The sequence below is a fragment of the Microtus oregoni genome, unplaced genomic scaffold (assembly GCF_018167655.1).
Source record: "Microtus oregoni isolate MIOR12 unplaced genomic scaffold, Mior012 000019F_ref0000042, whole genome shotgun sequence".
In the NCBI taxonomy this organism is placed as follows: Eukaryota; Metazoa; Chordata; class Mammalia; order Rodentia; family Cricetidae; genus Microtus; species Microtus oregoni.
Genome location: NW_024543078.1, coordinates 12,722,411 through 12,742,692, shown reverse-complemented (window position 1 = coordinate 12,742,692; position 20,282 = coordinate 12,722,411). Strand labels below are relative to the sequence as shown.

At 46.0% G+C, this 20,282-nt stretch overlaps 1 protein-coding gene across 3 annotated transcripts in view; it reads left to right on the top strand.

Annotated features, from left to right (window-relative positions):
• Sptbn1 (spectrin beta, non-erythrocytic 1) overlaps window positions 1–19,949 on the top strand; it is a 164,313-nt gene extending 144,364 nt beyond the window's left edge. For 2 of the 3 annotated variants that reach the window (XM_041668900.1, XM_041668902.1), the window contains 12 exons: window positions 350–554; window positions 847–1,221; window positions 4,592–4,836; window positions 6,533–6,671; window positions 7,691–7,775; window positions 9,600–9,796; window positions 10,526–10,635; window positions 11,160–11,223; window positions 15,506–15,744; window positions 16,536–16,709; window positions 17,958–18,000; window positions 18,630–19,949. In XM_041668900.1, coding sequence (XP_041524834.1) covers window positions 350–554; window positions 847–1,221; window positions 4,592–4,836; window positions 6,533–6,671; window positions 7,691–7,775; window positions 9,600–9,796; window positions 10,526–10,635; window positions 11,160–11,223; window positions 15,506–15,744; window positions 16,536–16,709; window positions 17,958–18,000; window positions 18,630–18,848 — 2,095 coding nt within the window. In that variant the 3' untranslated portion in view covers window positions 18,849–19,949. Of the gene's footprint in view, window positions 1–349; window positions 555–846; window positions 1,222–4,591; window positions 4,837–6,532; window positions 6,672–7,690; window positions 7,776–9,599; window positions 9,797–10,525; window positions 10,636–11,159; window positions 13,399–15,505; window positions 15,745–16,535; window positions 16,710–17,957; window positions 18,001–18,629 lie in introns of those variants that run through there. The other variant, XM_041668903.1, reaches the window with a different exon arrangement.
• Window positions 19,950–20,282: the final 333 nt, after the last annotated feature.

Here is a 20,282-nt window from a genome sequence, read left to right as displayed (position 1 = left end):
TGCCAGCAGGGAGGAACACACAGCCCAAAGAAGAACCTGGTGGATAGCAATGGATGATAGTTCCAGCATTTGCATTAATTTTTAGTAGTTAAAAAAAATTGAGACCGCAGAGCCAGCAATGCATTCATACACGGTGGCCTTCGGCCTCCATTACTGCCCACAGGTCAGCCCCTAGCCACTCAACAGCATTTGAAATGGAGGTCATCCAGAGCTTTATTTTTTAGACAAAACAGGTTAAACAGAAGCTTCTTCAGAGAAATCTGATGTAACACATTATCTTCGCTCACTGATTTTGCCCCAGAAGAAGATATTAGAAGTCCTTCCTTCACTGCTTACTTCTCTCTTTCAGCGAGCGTATTAGCATGCGGCAGTCAAAAGTGGATAAGCTGTATGCCGGCCTGAAGGACCTTGCTGAAGAAAGGAGAGGAAAGCTTGACGAGAGGCACAGGCTCTTCCAGCTCAACAGGGAGGTCGACGACCTGGAACAGTGGATTGCTGAGAGGGAAGTGGTCGCAGGGTCACATGAGTTGGGACAGGACTATGAGCATGTCACGGCAAGTACTTTGGGGAGAGTCAGTGGTATATGCAGTGGGTGGTGGTGTAGAAGGCCATACCGAATGTGAGGCCTAGACTCACACCAGGGGTCATTGCTTTTGTCAGGTGACTTTGTCATGGGTTGGATTACCTCTCCACAAGAGACCAGATGGGTTCTGCAGTAGAGATCTGTGCTTCTTGGGGCTTGCGTATCAACTGTGTCTCTCCCTTGAAAGTTCTTTCCAGCAGCACTCATGATGGGGTGGGAAAGCAGGGATCTCAGTGGTTTCTTTATGTGCACTCCCATTCCAGATGTTACAAGAACGGTTCCGAGAATTTGCTCGAGACACCGGGAACATTGGGCAGGAGCGTGTGGATACAGTCAATCATATGGCAGATGACCTCATCAACTCTGGACACTCAGATGCTGCCACCATTGCTGAGTGGAAAGACGGTCTCAATGAAGCCTGGGCTGACCTCCTGGAGCTCATTGACACGAGAACACAGATTCTCGCTGCCTCCTACGAACTGCATAAGTTCTACCATGATGCCAAGGAGATCTTTGGCCGCATCCAGGACAAACACAAGAAACTCCCCGAGGAGCTTGGAAGAGATCAGAACACTGTGGAGACCTTACAGAGAATGCACACAACCTTTGAGCACGACATCCAGGCTCTGGGCACGCAGGTGGGTGGGACTGCCCAGCACGTCTTTATGCATCATGAGCCTCTCTGTATCTCGAGGCTCTTCAGAACGCAGCTAAAATGATCACCCTAGTTAAACACGCATGTACACATGCATGCTCCCCACATACGGAAGCTTTGCAATCTGTATAATCCTGAACTTCTCCTACTTGTTAGTAGTAGTGTTAGATGAAATGCTAGTGTTTAAATTAGATAGATGCACACGTATACATGGGCAAGAGGCTGCAACACGAGTTTCTCTTATGTTTATGTGACCATCAGGATCACTTTGAAAATAGTAACTTTTTTGTTTTCCAACCATCACAAGAAAGAAAGCTGTACTTTTTTATTTCGATAATGGAAGTTTATCTTTCTGCATTGATTACTTTTATTAATTGTTTAGGTTAGCAGACAGTGATAAATCTCATGGCATTTTGATAAATAGGTGTTTTTATATTTATTTCCATCATTCCCCTCTCCCTACTGCCCACTCATTGTTCCCTGACCCTGCTTTGCTTCCTTTCCTCAGATGGACCCCTCTTGTTCTTTCTTGTCACATGTATTCCATACTTTCTCCTCATCCCTACCCCCCAACATCCCTTGTCTTCTCCTTGGATCTCCTTTCTAGTAGAGACTGGACCCTAGAAGAGACACACCTGGCCTTTTAGCCCTAGCACTGTATTAAGTATTAGCACTGAAACTTGCTCCAAGGGTGTTGACAAAGTGAACAGCGTAGCGGTGAGTCTCTGGTGTCACTGTCTCGTCAGTCTTTGGAGCCTCCTGATTAGTCTGAGATCTTGCAGTTGAAAAATGTTGTTCTAGAGAAGAAGCCAGTTTTGTTTAAGTTTTAAATCCTGAGCGGCTCTGGAGTTCAGAGCAAACAGACTTGTGCAGGGTCAGCAGGAGGCCAGATAGCATATAGTTTTGACTGTGGTGATGCTGTGTGTGTTGGTCATGGATGCCATGCTGCTGTCTCAGGACAAGCAACCTGAATGGGCAAAGGCTATGTTCCAGTAAACACTTAACCCACATCCCCACCAGTGAAGACCCAGGTTTGGCCCTGGTGAGCTCAGTTGAGTACCATCAGCCTTACCATGCCTCAGTACTTAGGGCTTGTTCTGTAGAAGGATCCTCTTGACTGCCGTTATCTTCTGACCTCTGTTTAGATTCTGAGCTCCGCCATTTTCTGTAGCTGTGAGTTAATTTACCTCCCTATGCTTTGGTTCCCTGATACTTTGAGGGTTAAGTTGCCTTGTAAACAGAAGCCCGACATTAATGTCTGAGAATATGTCCCCGTCAGGGTTATATAATGAACACTAAGGATGAGATGCCTAGAGACAGTCAGGAATCGGGTCCTTCCTCTACATTTATGGAACTAATTACAGGCGGATCTCTGAGTTTCAGGCCAGCCTGGTCTACAGAGCGAGTTCCAGGACAGACTCCAAAGCTGCACAGGGAAACTCTGTCTTGGGGTCGGAGGGATGGGACCTCTTTACTGTAGAGCTACAGGAGACTTGAGAGATGGTGAGAGAGCTTCTTGGTTTTTTATTAAACCCCTTTGCCTCATGAGCGTGGTGAGGCTGAACAACCACAGGACAAAAACCAACTCCCTCACGTCTGCGGGATTCCATCTACCTCACCCATCACTGAGGAAGCTCTTTAGAGCCATGAAAAGATGTGTGACCCCTCCTGCAGGCACTGACCCACCAAAGCAGTGCAGAGCAGACACCTTGGCGCAGGATCCTAGTCTCGTTTGGCTGTGTTCTCTCTTGCCAGCTTAACCTACCACTGTTTCCACACACGAGAGCAGAGCCGCCGGATGGGAGCAGTCGATGCAGTGGCAGTCTTGAGTGGCTAATTGCCATGTGAATTTTCGCTGTGCTAGCTAGCTCCTCCCACCTTTCACTGACGAAATCTATAAAAAAAAAACTAATCAGAAGCATAAGAAATTATGATAATTTCCTATAAGCCTCATGATGGTCTGAGATAAATATCTTAAGTGTAATTCAGTCTTGGAGACAACTTCCTAACATAGAAACCAAATCCAGCTGATGGTTCTGTGTGTCTTTTTCAGAAACTTCATATTCTTGGCACCATTTAAAGTCCTTTTGTTCAATTAAGGGTCAGTAATCTACCGTATCCCAATAACATTGGGTGTTCCCATCTCATTGTCCCTGGAAGGTCCTCACCTGGCGTTTTTCCAAAAACTTTATTATAGCCATCCATAGGCTCACCCAGGACTATTAATTGTCTGTAGACTTTGGTCACAGAGTTTTTTCACCAGATAATGTCAGACTTATATCTCGATGTATGACACTGCTAGCATGTTAAGTGTTTCGTGTACAACATAATGAAAATGGACACCTGAGTGTAAGATGGTTAGCTAGGTGTGGTAGTGTGCACATTTAGTCCCAGTACCTGGGAAGCAGAGGTGGGGGAGTCTCTGAGTTTGAAGCCACCTTGGTTACATAGTGAGTTTCAGGACAGCCAGAGCTACATAAAGAAACTGTGTCTCAAAAAGAAAGAAAGAAAAGTATAAAATAGTCACTGATTTCTCTTATAATGGCAAACTCCCACCATTATCTTAAAATGATAGCCTGTTTTTCACCCTTTGGTACAGAAGGAGTGTTAATGCCTTTACGACACTATTTTGTGTGTTGTGGAGACTACACTCAGCTGTGTATGTGTAGGTCAGGTGACAGTGCTGTAGTTAGTCCTCCTGTTGTGTGTGGTTGTGTATGTGTAGGTCAGGTGACAGTGCTGTAGAGTTAGTCTCCTCCTGTTGTGTGTGGTTGTGTATGTGTAGGTCAGGTGACAGCGCTGTAGAGTTAGTCCTCCTGTTGTGTGTAGTTGGGTGTTAAAGCTCAAAGTCATCAGGCTTTTATGACAAATGCTGGACCATCTGTCAGCTCCCCCCCCCTTTTTTTTTCAAATTAGGGTCTTATGTAGCCCAGGCTGGCTTGGAATTGACTATATAGCTGAGGATAACCTTGAGTTCTTGATCCTCCTGCCTCTACCTCAAGTTTGGGGATTGTAGATATGTGCCACCACACCCAGCCAGTCAAGGTATTTCTGTCTTGGAATATTTCTACATGTGTCCCCACCAACAGTGTCTATGTTCCAGGGTACCTCAGCTCTCTGTTCCTGTAGCATTTCATTGGGTTTATTATTTGAACAGTACTTAATAGCATAGCTCTGTAGATTTGAGGTTTCATGGCTTGGCTGTACTCAGTGAAACAAGAGCTTTGAAAGGGGCACAGGCCCCAAACTAATGCTCTCCCCATTCCTGTGTATGTGGAGCAGTAGGTAAGGAACAGGAGTGGGTGATAGGCCACAGTCGTGAAACCTGGTTTTTCTCCCCTGGAACTTCCCAGGTGAAGCAGCTGCAGGAGGACGCAGCCCGCCTCCAGGCAGCCTACGCAGGGGACAAGGCTGACGACATCCAGAAACGTGAGAATGAGGTCCTGGAAGCCTGGAAGTCCCTGCTGGATGCTTGTGAGGGCCGCAGGGTGCGGCTGGTGGACACAGGAGACAAGTTCCGCTTCTTCAGCATGGTCCGGGACCTCATGCTCTGGATGGAAGATGTCATCCGGCAGATCGAGGCCCAGGAGAAACCACGGTAAGGCTCCTAGCCTTTGAGGTGAGGGTGTCCAGAAAGGAGCCTCCTTTCTGCAGTTGTCCACCATACACCGTTGCTAGGGAACAAGGAGCCGAGGGTGAAGTTCACCTCTCCTGGGTTCTCACCCTCACACCTCATGTTGCACACCTACCCAGGCCTTCCCACTCAGCCTTTTTTAAGTTGTTTTTCTGTGTCTTTGTTATATTAAAAAGTCACTGTTCATTTCCATATGTATTACAAAGGTGTCATTGACCCCTGACATTTGTTTCAAAAGTGTGGTGAAATGATTTGTGTCTTCCCTTTAGATTGCTTTCATTCAAAGCAATGGAGTTTAATAAATGGACAGAATAAGGGCCTGCATAACCAACAGTCCACCCTTGCCAGCTCCTGCTGACAGAGGAATAAAGTGCGTGACCAGGGAAGCTTATTTATGTCTTAAGAAGCAGATGTGTCCTTGGCCAGGCTCTATTGATTTTTGACCCATGAGAAGGTCTTTGATTTCTAAGCTCCTTACCCGCAGCTCATCTACACATGTGCACTGCTGGCCATTGAACTGGGGCCTATGCATGCTGAGAAAGCACTCTACTGCTGAACTGCATCCTATCCCCCCTGCTGTCTTCCCCTGTCTACACCCCCACCTCCCAACCTTTCTGAAACAAACTCTCACTGAATGGTTAGGTCTTGGACTGCATTCCTTCTGCACCAGCCTCCCAAGTAGCTGGTGCACTAGGCTTAAATTTTTAAAATTTGTATTATTATTATTATTTAAAGATTTATTTATTATGTATACAACATTCTGCCTCCGTGTATGCCCGCACGCCAGAGGAGGGCGCCAGATCTTATTACAGATGCTTGTGAGCCACTATGTGGTTGCTGGGAATTGAACTCAGGACCTCTAGAAGAGCAGCCAGTGTTGGCCGGGCGGTGGTGGCGCACGACTTTAATCCCAGCACTCGGGAGGCAGAGGCAGGCAGATCTCTGTGAGTTCAAGACCAGCCTGGTCTACAAGAGCTAGTTCCAGGACAGGCTCCAAAACCACAGAGAAACCTTGTCTCGAAAAACCAAAAAAAAAAAAGAGCAGCCAGTGCTCTTAACCACTGAGCCATCTTTCCAGCCCCCTATTATAATTATTTTTGAGACTGTACCTCAGCCACGTGCTAACTGTACTAACTCAGCTGACTTTGAACTCCTGTCTGTACCTCTGGAATTACAGGTACACATCACCAAGCCTGATGCTTTTCTTCTCTTCTGTTTTGCTTTGCTTTGTTGAGATAGGGTCTCACTCTATGGCCTCAAACCTAAAATTCTCCTGTTTTCAGCCTCCCAAGTGCTGGGATTATAGGTGTGTACTTCCTTCCACATCTGGCTTTGTAGTTCTTATTCTCGAAGACATCAGCTATCAGCTGTTCTTTGTTACAGCTAACTGCCTTTGTGCCTTCTTGAAGGAGTGTCTACCTGCACTGTGTTTGAAGGTAAAGATATGAATGAACGGAAAGGCGGTGGCTTTCTTGTATGCACCTAAAGATGCCTGCCTTTGAGCTAGCTGGTTCTGAGTTAAGCATCACTGAACTTTGTCCCAGTGACTAGGCCTGAGCGAGGGCTGTGAATCAGCCCTAAAAGGACAGTTAGGCCATCGGTTTCCTTGTGATTGTGTCTTTAAGCTTGGTCTCTTGAAGAAGATGTTTCTTTTTTACAGGGATGTGTCCTCCGTTGAACTGTTAATGAATAATCATCAAGGTATCAAAGCTGAAATTGATGCTCGCAATGACAGTTTCACAACTTGCATTGAACTTGGGAAATCCCTGCTGGCAAGGAAACACTATGCTTCTGAGGAGGTAAGATGAACTCGGCCGGTGTTAGGGTAGAAAATGATTTTATTTTGCATCATGTCTGTCATTGTCTCTCAGAATCTCCAGGGATTGGTTCCAGGACCTCTGAGAAAGTAGAACCCATGGGTGGTTAGATACCTTATGTGAAATAAGATTTATTCATATCTTCAAAACATCTCTGGATCCCATCTAAAATCTAACCCAGGGTAAATCATTGTACAGTATTAAGGAATGGCAAGAGTCAAGTCCACGTGCTCGTTGTAGTTTAGAGTTTCTTATAATATTTTTATTCTGTGTAGTTATGTTGCTGCAGGACCTACTTCAACAGGGTCTACTGCACACGTGCAATAAATACACTCCTCTGCATAATTTTGAAACTCACTCTGTCTGCCTAGAGTGACTGTTACATGAAACTATAGGCCCCAAGTTGGTAATTGTTTAGCCAGAGATCATTTTTAAGGATCCCAGGTGTAACAACAGCCAGTGAGCTCGTCAGCGGGCACTGTTGCCAGGTGTAACAGCAGCCAGTGAGCTCGTCAGCGGGCACTGTTGTCAGCGGGCACTGTTGTCAGCGGGCACTGTTGCCAGGTGTAACAGCAGCCAGTGAGCTCGTCAGCGGGCAGTGTTGTGGCTCCACCTGTGTTGTATTTGGCCTCCTTGACGGATGGTCACAGGTTCTGGTTAGGATGATAGCATCCCTTACGTAGCATCCTTCACAGGAACGGAGTCTCTCAGAAGCCAAGGCTTTGCCAGTATTATTGTCCTTCTCTTCAGAATGCGAGTTTCCAGGAGCCCCGCAGTCCAGTGAGGCCAAGTATAGTGTGCTCCCTCACCACAGTCGGCTTCAGACAGAGCTCCCACCCTCTGGAAAGGCAGCAGTGTTCTCGCCGCAGCCAAGACATAAAAGATACACTCAAGCTGATGCTTCTTAGCTTGGGGGAAAATAAATGTTCTTGTACAAAGTGACCATCGAGGGGAAAGACCAAAGATTGCAGTGTTTTACTAAGGCCCTTGTTTTTCTGCAGATCAAGGAAAAGTTACTGCAGTTGACGGAAAAAAGAAAAGAAATGATTGACAAGTGGGAAGACCGATGGGAGTGGCTAAGACTGAGTAAGGACATACACACTTCACTTATCTTTCTGCTCTTCTGGGTATCTATGGAAAACATGCAATTTTTTGGTTTTTCCTTGCTGTACTATTATTACATTAATGATTTCAAGGTTTTAAATGTTTCTCTCTGCATCTGTTATTGCTCGCTGGCTAGTGGGGGTGAATGAAGAGATGGTTCAGTGGTTGAGAACACTTACTACCCTCCCAGAGAACCTGATTCGGTTCCCGGCACCCATTTCAGAGACTCATACCCAGGATAGCTCCAGCCCCAGAGCATCTAACATCTTTGACTTCTGTGGGCGCCTGTGCTCAAATGAACATACACAAATAATACAGATATACAGGGTGGGGCTGGAGAGATGGCTCAGAGGTAAAGAGCTGCTATTCCAAAGGTCCTGAGTTCAATTCCCAGCAACCACATGGTAGCTTACAACCATCTATACTACAATCTGGTGCCCTCTTCTGGCAGAACACTGTATATATAATAAATAAGTAAATCTTTAATTTATGGTGTATATAAATTTAATATATGGTGTATATGCCTTTAATCCCAGCACTGGGAAGGTAGAAAGAAGCATATGGTTCTCTGTGTGTTCAAGGCCAACCTACTCTACCTAGCAAGTTCTAAGAACAGACAGGGCTGTGTAGAGAGACTCTGTCTCAAAAAACAAAAAAATAAAATAAATATTAAAAATAAACATTCTATCTATCTATCTTTCTATCTATCTCTATGAGTGTGCATGTGTAAGTGTGTGCGTGTAACCACAGTTTGCCTGGAACTGTGAGCCCTCACTGGATTTAAAATTTAAGAATTGCACCTCATGGTTGATTGAACATTAAAAGGAGCATCATATTTGCGGCCATTCTGTTATGGAGGATTTTATTTGCTGGTTGTAAGAAGTCTGGGGAAGCTTCATTTTGTGTAGCAAAACCTGTATTCATAAACTGCTGTGAATTGAATACCAAGCTGTCATCTGTGTTTACAGTGATGACTTGCATGGAACCCACCTTGAAGAATTGACAGTTTCCTAGTTCCTTCTCAGTTGACATGTTGAGGGGCATCCATCACAATGTCCAAACGAGGCCAGCTTGCTCTGTACCCTGACAGCTGTCCACAGCCCTTACCTGACTGGCTGAGTGGGTTGCGTAGAGACCGGTGTTGGCCCTTCTGTTAAGCCGGTTCTAATCCACCTCCTTCCTCGTAACTGCAGTGGGAGAACTTTTTCTTCACGTAGAGGAACAGCATTTGGAAAGAACCCTGCCTCTTCCCTTCTTTAGCGATCCCCCCTCTCAATCTCCCCAGAGAAAACTGTACTAATACAATTGCCAATACACGCTGCTCTGTGGGCGCCCGCTCCACCCGATAGCCCTACACATGCAGGCTGTGTGTTCTGTGGAGCTCTGCAGTTTTATCTCTTAGAATTAGGGCCCTGTGACCAGAACACATTCTAGGCCTGGACAGTCCACTTGAGAGCCACTGTCTACACAAGGTGCTTGGGAAATGGAAATAGTCTTACAATTTAGCTTGTATTTATGCTTGGCAAACAGATAAAAGTTAAAAGACAACAATATTTTGTGGTGATTACATGTTAAAATAGTAGTGTGTGTGTGTGTGTGTGTGTGTGTGTGTGTGTGGTTAAATCAAAACTCAATTAAAATTACCCCCATCGTTAGTAATGTGTCTTACGGCAGCATACAGGATGCCTGGGTGGCTCACTGAATTTACGTTTGATGGCATTTTGGTTGCATAGATGATGAGCACTACTTAGGGTAGTGCTGTCATGTGACCCTGTGATCCACACTCACTCTGGGCTCCCTGTGCAGTTTTGGAGGTTCATCAGTTCTCAAGAGATGCCAGTGTGGCTGAGGCTTGGCTGCTCGGACAGGAACCATACCTATCCAGCCGCGAAATTGGCCAGAGTGTGGATGAAGTGGAGAAACTGATCAAGCGCCACGAGGCATTTGAAAAGTCTGCAGCAACCTGGGACGAGAGATTCTCTGCCCTGGAAAGGCTGACAACAGTGAGTAGCCTCGGGATGTTGGGCACCGTGTCTTGCCTGTTGGTGTGGATTCTGGGATTTGAATGGGCATCAGGCCGTGTCTTGGTCTTGGAGTACTGTTAAATCATCTCCCTTCCAGATGATCTTCTCTGCCAGCCAAAGCTTTACTTAGCCATAGAGCCTGAGTACTGATCTTTCTTCCTTCAAAACTTTCATACTCATAGAGAATGGCCTCCGACTTCCGTTCTTCTGCAGAGCCAATATGTATCAAAACAGAATTCTTTTAGAGTATATTTATTGCTCATGAAATGAACTCATTTCAGGTAGACTGTTTTGTGACTTTTTTTTTCTCTGTTTCTCTACTACAATACAAATGGCTTCCTTGAAAGTTTCTGTGGGTCTGTGCTGGGTTTTAATTGAGACTTCATAGAAAGTCTAGGGTAAAACCCATGGCAGCATTTCCTCCCCAAACCAGTTAAGAGATGCGGGGCTCAGTTTGAACTAAAATCCCTACTTCCAGAGGGCATACAACCACCCAAAGGGATTTTCCAGCAAGGATAGACAGCCCTTCATCCCTTACAGGTTTAGACTGTACCTATAACACACATGGACATACTGCCATTGTCTTTGGAGTGCTGACCCTTGAGGCTATCCAACATGAACCACTAGAAAAAGGGTCCCAGGTTTCTAGGATCTTTCAAGAGCAGTAAGGATCTTAGCCATGGTAAACAACTCCCTGTTCTCCCTTAGTTGGAGTTACTGGAAGTGCGCAGACAGCAAGAGGAAGAAGAAAGAAAGAAGCGGCCGCCTTCTCCGGAGCCAAGCACGAAGGTTTCAGAGGAGGCTGAGTCCCAGCAATGGTGAGGCACTGGTGGGGTGGGGGAGGGGTTAGACCGTTGACCTCAGTGATAAGTGAGGTTACAGGGCACCTGTTCTGTCTTGCCGTGTGGAGCCAGGCCACATATCCTCCCTGTTCATGGCTACATTTCTGCTGTTTAGAATCCATCCTAAGTAACAGATGAGCACTTTGAGTTGGGAACAGTCTCACAGCAGATAAGTGTAGAGGACGGCGCCAGTGCGCTCATCTGTACTTTACATGTGGCTCGTGGGGAGAGGCACCAGTGGTAGGGAGAACTGATTTTCTATTTGCAAAAGGCTATTGATGGCGTATATGCTCCACGGAAGCCCCGGCACTAGAGTTACGTGGTGGGGTGGGACAGTGTTCCTGGGGGCTGAACTCTATTGTACTGTCTAAAAGTGCCAAGTTTAAAGTGTGGCATTATGTGAAAGAAGGGTGCTTATACTTGTTTTGTTTTTTCTTTCTCTCTCCCCTCCTTTCTGTTCCCCCTGTCTCCTTTCCCCTTTCTCCCAACCACCCTAACAGGGATACTTCAAAAGGAGACCAAGTTTCCCAGAATGGTTTGCCAGCTGAACAGGGATCTCCACGGGTTAGTTACCGCTCTCAAACGTACCAAAACTACAAAAACTTTAATAGCAGACGGACAGCCAGTGACCATTCGTGGTCTGGACTGTGAAGTTCACTATCGTTTGTCAAGAACCACTCTTTCCACATCCTGTTGGTTTTGACCTTTTGGCTTCCATGTCACCCAAAGTGTTAAAAATTTTTAGTTAATTCATAACTTCCTTGATTTCATATTTGTTTGCATTTAATTTATGTTTATTTGGATGCTCATTGCTTTGAAGCAGCATACTTTTTTTGTTTATTTATTGTGAGCTTTTTACTTTATTACATGAGAAATTTAAATTAAATGACAGCATAATGAAGAAACTAGAGTCTAACAGGTACGAAACATCCAAGTTGTACTAACAGGGCCCAGTTCTCTGCTATAGGTGCTATGTTATTAGAAGTATTGTTAACCCTTGGTAGTTTAGTAACTAGGAAGACTGTGTGTAAGGAAGGAAACATTCACTACTAAGGTTATGTGTGCAGTCATTCTGTAACATTCCATGGAGAATGCATTCACTGAAACGACAGGAAAGAAGCTGAATAATCTTGTTGGGGAGCTGTTTAAGTTTTAGGTGCAGGACCCCAAACGTTCTGAGACCACTTATTACTTTGAGGTCATTTATTACTTTGTATAAACCCAGTAATCCTCTCTTTTCTGCCAAGTCCTCAACCTAGAACTGTAGGCCTCTATGTGACACATCTTAGAGCCAGCCTGGGACTGCTGCCACCAGCTCTATCTTGCTCAATGTCACCACTGTCGACACTCAGGTCATGGCAGGTGCCAGCAGCTCTCGGCGTGTTTTGGAAGTCTGCCTACCAGACTTCAGGCCTCCATCCAGTCAGAGACTTCAGGGTGTCAAAAATATGTTGTCCTTTTTTAAGCAAATGGAGCAAAAACCATTTTGGTTCATCCTGATTACTTGAAGGTCCACTCAATGGCCCAAGCCTGGGAGCACTTGGAGAGGCATCCTGGCCCTAGAGGATACTTCATTGTCTCTAAAGAGAAAATCTGTTTTGTGTGTCTCCAGTGAATCCTGGGATTCATTCCTTTTCTCAAGATTCTTTGTGGAGTTCTCTAGTAAGGAGTCTTCAGGATGGCATGTATCGGGCCACTAGCGGGGATTGAAAACATTTTAACAGCAATCCTTTTCCTTAGGAGTAAAAACTGGTGGAAGGTGATTTCCTGGTTCTAATCTAAACCAAACCAAACCCACATTGCAGAAAAACCTTGCAAGACACTCCCTTGCTTCCTTGCCATATTTAGATTGTTAGTGGAGTCAGGACCTGTTTGGTATGTGTTTTCCATGAGTGAAGTCTAACTTGTCTTTCATTTCATGATGCATTTTTTTTTCTTTTGTCAGGATAACGTCATATAGCATCTTGTTTGTTTTTCCTAATCTCTATGTACATATCTATCTACCTAGAGCCGTAGATAGGTATCTAGATAGACGCCAAGCTTCTTATATTCTGGGCTAGTATGCATCATTATTGGGTCTCTGCCTTAAAACAAATCCAAATTTATTGGGGGGTGGGGCTCTTAACTTTTTCATTGGTCACTAGGGTTCCCTGACCATGTCTTTATGGCCCCGTATCATATTATGTCACTGATCATATATGTATATACATATATGATCTTTCCATATATGTGTGTATGTGTGTGTGCACTTAAATTTTGTATCATCCAGACTGATACCAAATTTTAATGCTTTTTTAAATTCAAAAGACAAAACCCACATAAGCACACAAGACAGGATTGCCATGATGCCTATTTTTGTCTATATTTTTAATTAACAATTGGATTGGATTGGAAGAAGAAATAGCAATTTCCTTCCTTTGGGTGATGGTGCAGAGACTCATGTTAATGAACTCGAAAATGGCGTTGCTTCGTGTCCTTTGAAAACCAATCAGGTGTTTCCTGTGCTAGTAGTTGGGATGCTGCATTCCTGTCAGCTGATTTCAGTGTCTCAGATGTGCCCGGCCACGAACGCACTCTGAACTAATGGCTACAGAGAAGCACCAGTGGGGGAGGGGCCGGGGGTCACATGTACCATTGTTTGATCACTATGATTTGCTTTTGATGTTTGTCTCTAGTGGTGTGTTGTCTGTTGGCATGCTTCCAGCACATGTCCATTAAAATTCATTTTTGTTCCTTTTATTTTCATCGTTTCCTTGGTTAGTGATTTCATTCATTCACATGAACATTAATTATCTCTGCATACTGGTTTGGGGTTTTCTCTTTCCTTCTAACTCCAAAGAAAAAATTTTTGCTGCAGAATTTCCATCAGAAGAAACCTCCCCTGCCTTCACCTACCTTGAGATGTGACCAACCCCGATAAATGAATGCCCACCCGAGTCTCTGCCACTAGTGGTTTTCAAGTTAAAGCTGCAGCAGTAAATTTTTTTTTCTGGTGTCTGTGTACTAACCCATGTTTCTCTGCACTCACCTGGCTCAGGCCTTCCACACCAGCTCACACTTGCTCCTGACAGGAGTTTCCTGAGATCTCTCTAGAAGAGATGTGTCAACTGTAAGATCCACTCAACAGTCTTTTGACTTGGGTTTTGTCTTGGTTATTTCCCCTCCTACAACCTGCCCTTAACAGTGGAAGGAGGAGCCAGGTGTAACGGGATATCCCTGCAGTCCCAGCTACTGGCGAGAGGAGAAGGGGGAAAGCCCATTACTCCTACCATTTCTGCAGGCTGTTGCTTGCAAAACCAGGCAAACCAAGCACTCTCTCCCCCACCCCCGTGACTTTTTGCCCCAATAATACATTCACCATATTGATGAGAATAATGAATTTTAAGCAGAAAGAACCTTAAGATTACATAGTCTCTAGTCACAGCCTAAACCTTGATGCTAATTATGATAGTTTACATAAGCTTCTAATTCCCTGCACTTTTGGCAAGTTTCCATTGTCATTTCCCCAGAAAATTCGCTTTGTTTAGAGTGAAGCCCTGGGTCCATCAATCTAGATAAGACCTAAGCAAGAGAGTTGACAGATCTGAGTGTTCAAGTGGTGGTGGCCAGTTTACCTCTGTCTACTGCCAAGGTTGCTGCTAACTGGGTGTCAATCTGACTCTGGGCAGCAGTGGTGGGGGATTATAGCTAATGTCTATGCCACTGATACTTCCATGTTTGTCCGTGTATGAGGGGTGCAGGTTGTCTGTAATCTACTAAAGCATCAGCCACCCCCAGCTTTAGTAACTTGCTAATCCATGCCCTGGGTATATCAGCCAGAGGCTGCTACAGTTAATGGTACACAGTTGATGGTACACAGGCCGAAAACCATAATGAATCAAGACACTACTACATTTCCAAAGCCGAAAACCCGTGTGGGTTACAATTTAAAGTGAGCTTGGGAAGGAACGCTCCTGAAGACGTCTGCAGACTGAAGGGTCAGAGCCGCTGGAAGCCTGGCTGTCTCTGGGCTCTCGTCTCAGTGCAGCAAGGCACCGTGATCAACCACCCGTGATGGGGAAGGCCCTGGTTCTGTCTTTGTTTGGGGGTAAATAGCTGTGTGGTGTTGAGTGACTGTGATTGGCTTTTCCAACTCCTTTAACAAAAACTACAACCCACTTACGACTCAACTTGGGCAGATGTGGTTCAGTTGCCGTTTGTTGACTTGCCTCGTTTCCTTTCAGCTCTCAAGTCCCACAGTCTAACGGGGAGATAGCTATGAAATGCATGACTGTTGTCCTAATTTCTGCATGTGTTTATGGTGGTATCTGGAGGGAGGGGGAGAGGAGAACCAGGGAGCCTCTTTCAGAAACCGAAGGTGTTTCGTTGTTGCACCTGGGAATGCTGTGTAGTTCTGATAGGATTGTCTCTCCATCTGTTTGTGAATGCCCCTTTGCTTCTACTTCAGCCCTTCTGGTGAGACCCTTGGTTGTAAGGTGGCTGCTGTATAACGTCCACTCTCATATTTAATATGTGTGACTGTCACCATCGTCTTTGTGTGTTAAAGTAACCATGGAGGAGATGATCTGAGCTATGCCAGAGCAAACGGAGCGATCAGAGGAGCGGAGTGCAGTAAAACCCATCCTGGCATTTCGCTTTTCTCACTTTCCCGCAAGCGGGCGGGCATTAATCCATTCCCACCTTCTAATGTCCTTGGCGTCCAGCTGGCTTTGCGGGGTGTGCAATGGTTTTACTGTACTGCCTCCGTCTGTGCCAGGCTTTTATACACAGCCACGTGTGCGAGTCAGAGCGTATGTGGTCACCCCTTGCTCTCGGGGTTCGCTGATGGCCTCTCCAATGTCCCTAGATGGCAGAAACCATGGACACAAGTGAAATGGTCAACGGTGCTGCCGAGCAGAGGACAAGCTCCAAAGAGTCCAGTCCCATTCCCTCTCCCACCTCTGACCGCAAGGCCAAATCTGCACTTCCGGCCCAGAGTGCTGCCACCCTGCCAGCCAGGACCCAAGAGACAGCAGCGGCCCAGATGGAAGGCTTCCTCAATCGGAAGCATGAGTGGGAGGCCCACAATAAGAAGGCCTCGAGCAGGTAAAGGCAGCCCAGGTGGGAGGTGGGAAGGCGAGTCCCCCTTGCAGAGGTGGCCGGCCGGGGTCGTGCTCGCTGGGGATGGGCATGTGGGCAGGAAGAGCGGGAGTGGGGCCTGTGGCTCTTCCTGAGGAGGAGCTTCCTGGAGTGGGGTTGACCAGTCTTCCTGAAGTGACTGTGGGGTTTAGCACTCAGTGACACTCCTGTCTCCACATCGTCTCTTCCTCCAGTCTCTAGTTTTATTATTTGGCTGATGAGGAAGCAGGGCTGTGACAGATAGAAAGGCACACTCTTCAAGACCTCTAGCAAAGGGCAAAGTTGAGGGGAAACCACATCTAACCCTGAAGCTTGTGTGCTTGGCTGGTCACCCCAATGTCTAAGACTGCTGTGTACACATAAGGCATCCACTCTCCAAGGGCTTGTGTCATGCAAGGCCATACCACTGGACCACACCTAAGTCCAACTCTCCCAAGGGCCCATCCACCCGCACAGAGCGGCACTGAGACTGGGGGAGCTTGTGCCTGAGAATAGGAGCCCTGTCTGTTCCTGGGCAGCTCGCATGTCCCTCCGTGCAGAGAGCTGCATTTCTCTGAAGCTGCTACTGAGCCGTATAGGCTGCCCCAGAGAGGCTGTGTGGATGGGGGTGGGAGCAATTTCCTGTCAGTTCAGTTTTCTGAAAAGCTTTTGGCAAGGGGTAGCACATGTGTGCAGGTCATTTTCATGTGAGATTCTGGTTTCTTTCAGCAAGTGTGAGACACAGCCCTGATCTTTCTCTCTCTGCCACACTCATTCAGGTCCTGGCACAATGTTTATTGTGTCATAAATAACCAGGAAATGGGCTTCTATAAAGACGCCAAGAGTGCTGCTTCCGGCATCCCCTACCACAGTGAGGTCCCTGTGAGTTTGAAGGAGGCTGTCTGTGAAGTGGCCCTTGATTACAAGAAGAAGAAGCATGTGTTCAAGCTAAGGTGAGCATTGTCCCGGCTTTGCCTGGGTGTGTTCATCTTCTTAGGACTTGGTTTTCCCACAAAGCACTGTATGGGTGTGCTTCCTCCTGACATTCTCAGTCCCTAAGAAAGTGAACACCCAGTCTGCCACGACCTATTGAGACTCCCTGGGTCTGTGGGACCAAGGGCCACTTCCTAGTGCTCGGCTGTGCAGCTGGACTCTGACGAAAGGAGCCTTCCTTTCATGACCTGGAACTCTTCCCTGGCACTGCTGGTGGGCTTTTAACATCTCACTATACAATGGAAGCCTGAGAAAAGATCTTTTCAAAGATTTTGGGTCTCTCTAGCTTGTGCAGACGCAGGAGTTACCATTGTGTGCTCCAGAGAGAGGCACTGTGAGTCACCCCAGAGCCTGAGGAGACAAACAGGAAGTAATTTGGTGACGCAGGCCGTCCTCCCCAGCTCTTCCCACACTTCTGCTCCCAAATGACTCCTCCTTGTGGAAGACACCGCTCATGCCACATCCACACCCCGTTCTCCTTGTGGTTGGAAATAGGCAAACCGTTTTGTTTCTCAAGCCTGACTACACAGACTCTCCTCAGAGCCCACTTGGAAGGGAAGGGCTGGCCTGCAGGTTGTCTGTTAACCTGTGTTAGTGCGCGTGCACACACAGATTTGAAAAGTACATTTGCGTGCAAAAGCAAAACCTCTTGCTGGCTGGTTACTTAGCTTGCTACTGATTGCTCTATTCCTCTGGGACCCCACAAGTTGTGTCTTAGTTGGTCTGGGCCAAGGATGGCACTGGGGGGTTATGGTTGGAGTCGGCATGGCAACAGAGACTTTGGACCATAGAGACAGACATATTATCACAAGAGTTCCAGATAGTCTGACCCCTTAACTGGTTTTGAAGAGTTATCTCTTGAATTCCTGTTTGATCATCATCAATCAAGGATCCAAGTGGTATTTGCCATAACGAGGCAAGCTTTCTTGTGGTTGGGGCTTTTTTTTTTTTTCTGTTGGATTAAAGGACCAGATTGTCTGTGCGTATTGGGTTGGTCTGCTGAATACATGACTAATGCAGGGGCTGTCTCTGCGCCTGTGCAGACAACAGTCGATGGCGCATGTAGCTCTGTTGGTGTTCCTGAGGTCAGTCCCAAGGCCTGCTTATAGCTCACACTACATAAGGGATTTTTTTAAAAATTGTTTTAACTTTCTAACATAAAATGATTACCTACACAATTGTAAAATATTATTTTCTTGAAATTACAGACTAAATGATGGCAACGAGTACCTCTTCCAAGCCAAAGATGACGTAAGTTACTGCTTAGTTTCGTTTTCCCGGATACTCAAGAGCGTGGGAGTGTTTGTGGGATGTCTCTCTGGTCTCCATAGTCACAACAATGGGCCCAAAAGCAGTAAATGTCACCTTGCTGGCCCTCACCAAGGAAGGAAAGCTAGTGCAGCATTCACCAGATCCTCCGGAGCCTCGGAGCAAAGACCTTGCCTGCTGCTCCTTGAGGGGCAAGGCACAGTGAGGGGGCCCAGGACAGGGTGCGTGTCCTGATGCCGCGTCAGAAGCCTCCACACCGTGCTCTATTACTGGAAACTGCCCCACCTCGGAGAAGAGAGGGTTACCTCAGTGATGAGAACATGTGCAGCGTTTTAAGTCTCAAATGGCTTTTGTTCTGTTTTCAGGGCGATAGGGAGAGTCCTTTCTAGGGTGAGAATGGTATCTTGCAGCCTGAGATTAGTCTTCTAGCTCCTGTAGGTGTGTAGACTAAACCCCAGAGTGGCCTACAGGTGCCATAGCCCTGAGCCATCTCCACTCTTCAGTGATGCCCTTATGACAGTGAATCTAGTTAGAGGCGCTTTTCGCAGAGACCCAAACATCGCGTGCTCACCCATCTTAACCAGCTCTAACCTGTGTCCCTTCCCGTCTAGGAGGAAATGAACACATGGATCCAGGCCATCTCCTCCGCCATCTCCTCCGACAAACACGACCTGTCCGCCAGCACCCAGAGTACGCCAGCATCCAGCCGGGCGCAGACCTTACCCACCAGCGTTGTCACCATCACCAGCGAGTCTAGTCCCGGCAAGAGGGAGAAGGACAAAGAAAAAGACAAAGAGAAGCGGTTCAGCCTTTTTGGCAAAAAGAAGTGAACTTCCCTCTCGTCCTGCCCTTCTCTGACCTTTTCAGTGAGAGTCCAGCATGCAAGCTCAGACCAACCCATTACTCTGTGCCTAATGTTCCTCCATGTAGTTGATTTTTTTTCCTTCTTTTTTTAAAAATAAATTTTTTAATTTATAGAGTATTTCTGAGGGTGGGGGAAACATACCTAAACACTTTATCTCCAAGTTAACAAAAGTTTGAGGTGCAGAGGGAAGGCCAGATTTTTTTAATGAAATTATATAGATTAGATCTCAATATTTAAGCTGTTCCTCAATTTTGTGAGGCTGTGTTGGAAATAACCCGCCTCTGATGCTGTTGGTTTGCAAAGCAGCGGTGCTTACACAATATTCCCTGTGCTCTCCAGAGACGATGGACTGATTTCCTGACACTATTCTCCGTTCACTTCAGTGGTTACCCTGAGTCTTGACTATTCCAAGTGCCCACGCTGGGTCTAACCTTTACTAAACAGATTGTGTATCGTGGTCTCTCGCTGCAGCCATAGCACAGCTCCATGGAAACCTCCAGGCCAAACAGTTCGTGTCTGGCATCACTTGCTAACACATGAGATGCGGCTCTCCTGCAGCAGTTGCTGTAACCGTTCAGAATGTCGGTATACAAGAAGGAATAGAAAACTGATAAGGTTTTAAATAATCTGTAATTTCAATCTTTTTTTTTCTGAAATACATTATATTGTATGTTTGAGATAATTCTAGTACAAAGTATAATAAAACTAGATGTATAATAAACCCTTTAAATCACTGGTAAGCGTATAAGTGGAACTGAAGCATTTACTGGACAAAGTAATGTTACTCTAATGGTTACTTGCTTGTGCGTGGCCACACTGTTATAATTTGCTTCATTACCTTGCTATTTGATACATAGTGTGCATTTCTCTGTCACTGTAACTATTGTAATGACAAGTTTTCATCTTACTGCACAATCAAAATGGCATTGATAAGAATGAACTCCAGAGTCTGAGCCTGGATAGGGAGTGGTTGCTCAGGCCTGGTGCTCCATCGTACGACCTGTCCCTCTCAACTTTTGCCCTATCTGTTAAATATATGCTATGTCATTAAATGCTTTTAAATCTAGCCTGTTGACTAACGGGTGTTTTTCCTCTCCTGTGCGTGTGTGCCTATAAGAGAAATTGCAAGGGAAGAAAGAGCGAACAGAAAGCATTATATCACAAATCTGGGTTCATCTGTCACACTTCAGGGGTGTGTGTGTGTGTGCCACACCTGGCTTTGAAAGCCATTGCAAATAAAGAATGAATAGGGTGTTGAGTGATCACATATGCCAATAATGTGTTTCATAGCTTGCTGTAGCCTCGGGCCCTGACATAGGGATAGGTAAGCGTTCTCTGAAGACGAGCAAGGGATAATGAGTATTTTACTTTTGTTCTGATCAAGGTCAAGTATCAGCAA